Consider the following 6209-nt stretch of genomic DNA (forward strand, 5'->3'; position numbering starts at 1 on the left):
TTATATCTCCTACAATATAGTGATACAAGATCTGAAATCCAAACCCGAGCTTCACCAAGATCACGGTTCAATTGGGTTTTAATTTCAGAGTCTGAACCTTTGCAGAAAACAAATTATAGTGAAAATTCCACGATGACCTGTGTGAGATGAAATTCTGGAGCTTGCAAAAACCATAACTTCCTCAGATCATATCTCCGAAAATATAGTGAGACAAGATCTGAAATTCAATCCTGAGGTTCATTGAGATTTTTTCTCAAATGGGTTTTTTTTCTATCTTCTGAAATGAAGTAGAAAAAAAGTTATAGCGAAAATTCCACGATGACATGTTTGGAGCAGCGAAACCCTAGAATCCAATTTAAGCTCTGATACCAAATGTTATGAAACCAACTCACAAAAAGATAGGAAAGATAGATGAACACCTTATAAATCAGCCTCTTCGAGGGGGAAACCTCCTTTACATTATACAAATGAAAAATTCTTGGATGATACAAATGACAAGACATCCTTTCTATATATAGGAGTCTAAGGGGTCATAATATAATCAGATCCGACATAACAATAATAATGTAAGGGCACAATAATAATAATAGTGGGCTTCTATGGGGCACAATAATAACAATATGGGGACTACATGGGCACAAAAATATAATAAGGGGGTTGTACTAATAACAATAAGGGGTTACACTAGTAGTATAGGGACCTAACAATGAGTACTGCAAAGGATGAAGTTTACTAAGTGACTTCTCTTGAACATGTTGGCGACACTGAATGAATTGGTAGCATTGACCCAAAACCAAAGTGATGGATGGTGTGATAGACGATAGGTATGATAACCATCAAGCATATAACCCAACCCAAATAGTCACAGAGATGAAGTGAAAGTGTCATGTTCAAGAGCGACTTGCTACCATAAAGTGATTTATCCCTTTTCCCATTTTTCCCAGTCATTGCTGACCAGTACCTATTTGATTTTTAACAAGCTTGAGGAGGATAACATATGCTTGATGTATAATTCTACCCTTCGGGTGAATCCATCGCTATGTGATGTTTTAACGGGTCTAGCGAAGGTGAAATTCGGTCTTGTCATGATGGACAAGTTTGTCGCTCTTTAATGCTTTAATGAGTTTAACGACAATGAGAAATCAATACTTTTCATGTTTAGAGAGTTTGAAAAGGGACAAAAAGAAAACTCCACAAGTTATTTTTCGTAAATTTTCCTCTCAAGTCCGAAAAAGCATAAAATAATACAACAGAGGATCTATCGACCATGTTCGATCAACGTATTCCTTTTTTGTAAGTAATCTATCTTAGTCCAGAAAAGGGTTAAACTTATATTGAGTAGATCTCATTTCCAATCCGTTTACGAGCTAAAAGGACAAGCGCCTGACAATCTTTTCATATTTTGAGATTCTAAAAAGAGCTGAAAGAGGACTCTATGGGGATTCCTTTTTTGATGTTTAACAGAGCTCGAAAAAGAGATAAAAGTATGCTCTGTGGTCAAAAGTACATTTTACGATCATGCATGTCAAATTCACTATATCAGTTGTAAACCTGCTCAAAGAACCACCAAATGAATGAAACATACCTATTTGATTGGTAAAAATAGGTAAAACCTATAGTTTATTCATTTAATGAACATGAAATAACCATAAAACAAGAATTTACCAAGTCATTTTACCATTTAGTTTTGTGCTATGAACCAGTTTTTCACCTCAAACTTCAGTAGCTGATTGAGGGAGATTTTGTGGATCATTCTTCGTGCCATCAGGACAAGGTAGGAGATGTTAGAGTCAGTCCTTTGGCCTTTCTTTAGTGATCAAAATGGGCCTCTTATTATGTCTATTTTGTTAGATGTTTTTCACATGATCTTCAGTGCAAAACATGTCATAAGTGTGTCCATCAGAAAAATATCAGAAAGAGTTTTCCAACGGTATATCGCACACCCGAAACCAACTCCCGGATCAGAAGATATGGTCGAATGAAGATTGTTGCTCGTTTGATGGGACAACTGCTGTTCCAACCAGCTGTTACTCAAATTGTCACAATTCTAAATCCTGGAAATTTTCATGAACATAAAAGTTTTTGTCTTCATGTCTGATAAATGCAGCAATTTACTATTATTCATCTTCTTCATGGGTCCTTCAAAGGGTAACCTCATTGGAAGATAAATTGTTTCTATATGTGTCAGAACAAGATGATCAAGGTTGCTTCAGTGCTGCAGGGTTACCAGTGGATGAGAGTTATGTCAATTTAATGGAAGTTGCAATTATGTTGCACAACGTTTGAAAGATTATCAATCATAAAGGCTATCATAAACATTTTTATTATCTCATCATGAAATAATGAGCACCTTCATGGTTACAGTTCTATGGAGACAGAGGATAGTGACTTGGCTTCTAGCCTAGTTGCATTGGCTTCCAAGTTAAGGCATGCCTCTGCCAATGATGGAAAACCCTTGTCTCTGAGAATTGTAGGTCCTATTGTTGCTTCATCCATTAGCGAGCTGGATTCAGTATCAAATAGGTTGAAAGTGAAGGGGCTAGAGTTGAATGGATATCTCAATACCAAAGCAGCATTTTAACTTTAGGCCAATCAGTGAAATTGAGCACATGAGACCAATCATCCCTTTCAGATCCAGAGAACATGCCTCCAACGGTGCTTATTGCTTCAAAGAACAACATTCTGCCACCAGAATCTCCAGGGACAAGTTCATTGATGGCAAAGCAGGGTCAACAAAGCGATGATCCCAATGGAAAGTCAGGAAACAAATCACAGGGATTCCTTCCTTGTTTTAGTCATCGTTTCTAATCAGATACTAAAAGTGGATATCACAAGACAATTTATCATTTTCAGTTAGCTTCTGGACATAAAACATTAAAGATGATCGTCCTCAGTTTCAATCGGTTCAAACAATTCTGTTTGGTTCTTATCTGTTAGCTAACATGACTAATGGAAAATGGATAACTGTGTGCCATGAGCAGCATGACTGGCAAAATGAAGGAGCAATGTCTTCTCTTGGGGAGGGGAGTAGGAATGTAAAAAGGAAGCAAGGTGAAAGAGCAAGACAAAGGAATAGTGGATCAGTGAAGATAATCCCCTGAGTCAAGTTTCGAAAATTACAATTTTTATTAAAAAATTGAGCACCCGAATGGCCAAGCTCAACTCCAAATTCCATGCGCCCTGCAGCCACAACACACAAGTCAAACATCAAGCCAAGCCAATCCAAGGAGGTGTATAATGTGCACAACGTGTCGAAATATGTTGTGAGTGGTAAGTATTATAAATAACTATGTTTTATTTTTCTGCTCGCATGTGGGATAAATCCCATTCAGAAAAGTGCGGTCATCTATATATGCTGCACCCTTGGACTCATCGAAAAACATGATGGTGATCAGCATGAATTGAGTGCATACTCGCTGGAGAATTTTAGTGGCAAAAAAAAAAAATCATCTGCAACAGTGACCACGAAAGGAAATAATATCAGAGCCCATGTGGGCATCTTCCCAAGGGATTTTCTTTTTTTTTGGAATGATCATCTGATACATAGAGGCTAGGGGCATTGCGCGTAGGGCCATCCTCAAGTTTACATCAATGAAGGACACCCAGCATTGGGAGGCATTGACTGGTGATGAGAAGCACTTCATCACTCACGTCCTTGCATTCTTTGTTGCCTCTGATGGGATTGTTCTCGAAAACCTGGCTGGGCATTTCATGAAAGAAGTTCAAGTTCCAGAGGCTCGTGCATTTTATGGGTTCCAGATTGCCATTGAAAATATTCACTCAGAGATGTACAGTTTACTGTTGGAAACATATGTCAAAGATCCTAAGGAAAAGAATCACATGTTCAATGCAATTGAGACAGTTCCTTGTCTGGCAAAGAAAGAAGATTGGGCTCTCAACTGGATAGAGAGTGCTGAAAGTTTTGCAGAAAGGATTATCGCATTTGCTTGTGTTCAGGGCCCTTTATGGTTGGAGTTTTTGCGCCATTGGTCTTTGTGGGAAGTTACTTTGGCTACAAGAAATCTGCAATTGAGGATCCAGTGAAGACCAATAAAATCCCCAGGCAGATTCCAGTGCAAGCTTGGTATATGTGGCCCATTTTCTCAATACAATTGGAAGCATTTTTCCTTTTTGGAGTATATTAATTGAATTGTTCTTCATATTAACTTCAATATGGTTACATCAGTTCTACTATATATTTGGGTTCTTGTTCATTGTCTTTGTGATCCTCATTATTACATGTGCAGAGATTTTAGGCAATAAAAAGGAGATCCCGTGGGCAAATAAAGGACATCTAGGGAGCATTGAGTTTTTGAAGGAGATGTGGTAGTATTTGAGATTCCTAGGAGCAGATGGCAGAATTTCTTAGCCATAAAATCAACAGTTGTTTCAACATCCCAGATTTCCAGCGATGACACCTTCAGCAATTCGAGTGCCAGCAAACCAATTCTTCTATTTTAGTGTGATTTAATTTAATTCTTAAATTTTAATTTATTTTATTTTACTGCATAAACATATGTGGTTATTTGTTTTTTTATTTTTATTTTTATTTTGATTCCTATGTTTAGGAAATCACAATTAATATGTAATAGGGTATATATAGGATGATTTTTGAAGATGTAAGGGGTCAATTTTTTTCAACAGAGGGAAGCTGCTATTGGACTGTGTAAATATTAAACTTTTCTGAATATTATTCTATTGGAGCAATCTCTACCCTTTAAATTTAGGATCCATCATGGTGTTTAACAGGTAGCATGTTTTTCTTGTAAATTCATTTCGATGCTTTGTTTTTTCTGCTAATTTCGTTACAACATTCTCTAAGGGAAGTGTTAGGAATCCATCTATGCACGATGCTCCTTTCACAATGATTATGTTGTTTAATGTAGTGGTTATCTTTTCAGAATCCATCCTCTGTTAGATGCTCTATTGAGTAATCCTGTGTTTCTCTTTCTCCTAAAGTTTTCACTGTAGATCCATCTCCTAATTGATGCCTGTAGGGAAATGGTCGTTTTCCTCTTTTCTTCTCTCATTACATCTTTAATCCAGCTAAACATTGCACTTACTTTGCCCCAAGTTTTCTGATAGAAACTAGCCTCAATTCCATAGCCCAATGGTCCCTTTTCTTGCTATTTTCGACCCACAATTTTCAACCAAATCTTCATTCTTCATAACTAGCCTAAGATTCATTCATTTCAGCCATCCTCAGTTGGCAAAGAGAGAGCCCTCTTTGCTCTGGTAGGTCTAGATGCCAAATCAAAGTTTGGTCTGTAGTTACCTCAGAATTGCCTCTTCTCAAACTCGAGGTTCATTCTGAGTGCTAACAGGAGATCTACCTCTTCTCTTTCATTTAAGGTCATTCTTTTTCAATTTCAGGAAATTATTTTAGGGTTTTGGGGTCTCCAGGGTAAATATATCATGCCCTATGATAAACGCACCCTTATGCATGGAAAACTACACTGGAGAGTAGTCAAGCAGAAGGGAAACTGCTTTACATTGCACTGTCTAAAGATCAGGGGTGCGTTGGGCGTAATTTAGAAATTTGATTCATCATTTCTACCCATAATCTCTTTAGTTTTTTGCATGAAATGGATCCTAACTAAGCCTATGGTGTGATTTTAGACTTTGATCAGATCACAATGGCTATCACATGGCGTGAAAGAGAACATGAAGAATAGGATATGGTTTCCCTAAATGATCCTGGTACTATTGAGGCCCTTAGAGATTGCGGGTTACTCAAATATTTTAGGTTATCTGGGATGAGGCAATAGTTAGAACTGTTGTAGTTCTTGGTTCATTCATGGGATCCAACAGAATAGGTTTTTCACGTAGGAGAGAAAGTGCTCCCTATATTGATCAATGATATTTACTTTCTCACACGATTGTCTGGATGTGGTGCCCCCATTTCTCTTTCAGGTTCTGCCCGTGGGGGTGAATCAATGAGGGACTACATTTGACAATTCTGTCAGCTAGGTACACAGCCTAGCAAAGATGGAAAGATAAACATCAGGGATTTTCATGATATTCCCTTGCAAACAATCCTCTTTACTCTCACAAAGTTGGCGGGTAGCGTGACACTTCATGTCACGAATGGATCATACATGTAGTATGTGCTCGAGTGTCTCGAGCCAACTATGTTCAACTCATGTGAGGCAGTACTCTCTTTGATGAAAGAGCAGCTGACTAAAGTAAAATGTGGTAAGACAGAAAAT

At 37.7% G+C, this 6209-nt stretch overlaps 1 protein-coding gene across 1 annotated transcript; it reads left to right on the forward strand.

The window, feature by feature from the left end:
• The first annotated feature begins 3591 nt into the window (after positions 1–3591).
• LOC149220258 (ribonucleoside-diphosphate reductase small chain-like) lies at positions 3592–4044 on the forward strand. The gene has a single exon (XM_089387035.1). The coding sequence runs from the start codon at positions 3592–3594 to the stop codon at positions 4042–4044; it is 453 nt and encodes a 150-aa protein (XP_089243161.1).
• Positions 4045–6209: the final 2165 nt, after the last annotated feature.

Source organism: Pinus tabuliformis, chromosome Q (genome assembly GCF_031772625.1).
Source record: "Pinus tabuliformis cultivar Carrire ecotype Pingquan chromosome Q, CPIR1, whole genome shotgun sequence".
Lineage (NCBI taxonomy): Eukaryota > Viridiplantae > Streptophyta > Pinopsida > Pinales > Pinaceae > Pinus > Pinus tabuliformis.

Bases quoted from the DNA above. Each gene is read 5' to 3' on its own strand.
- LOC149220258 (XM_089387035.1), top strand. From the start codon at position 3,592: ATGAAGGACACCCAGCATTGGGAGGCATTGACTGGTGATGAGAAGCAC.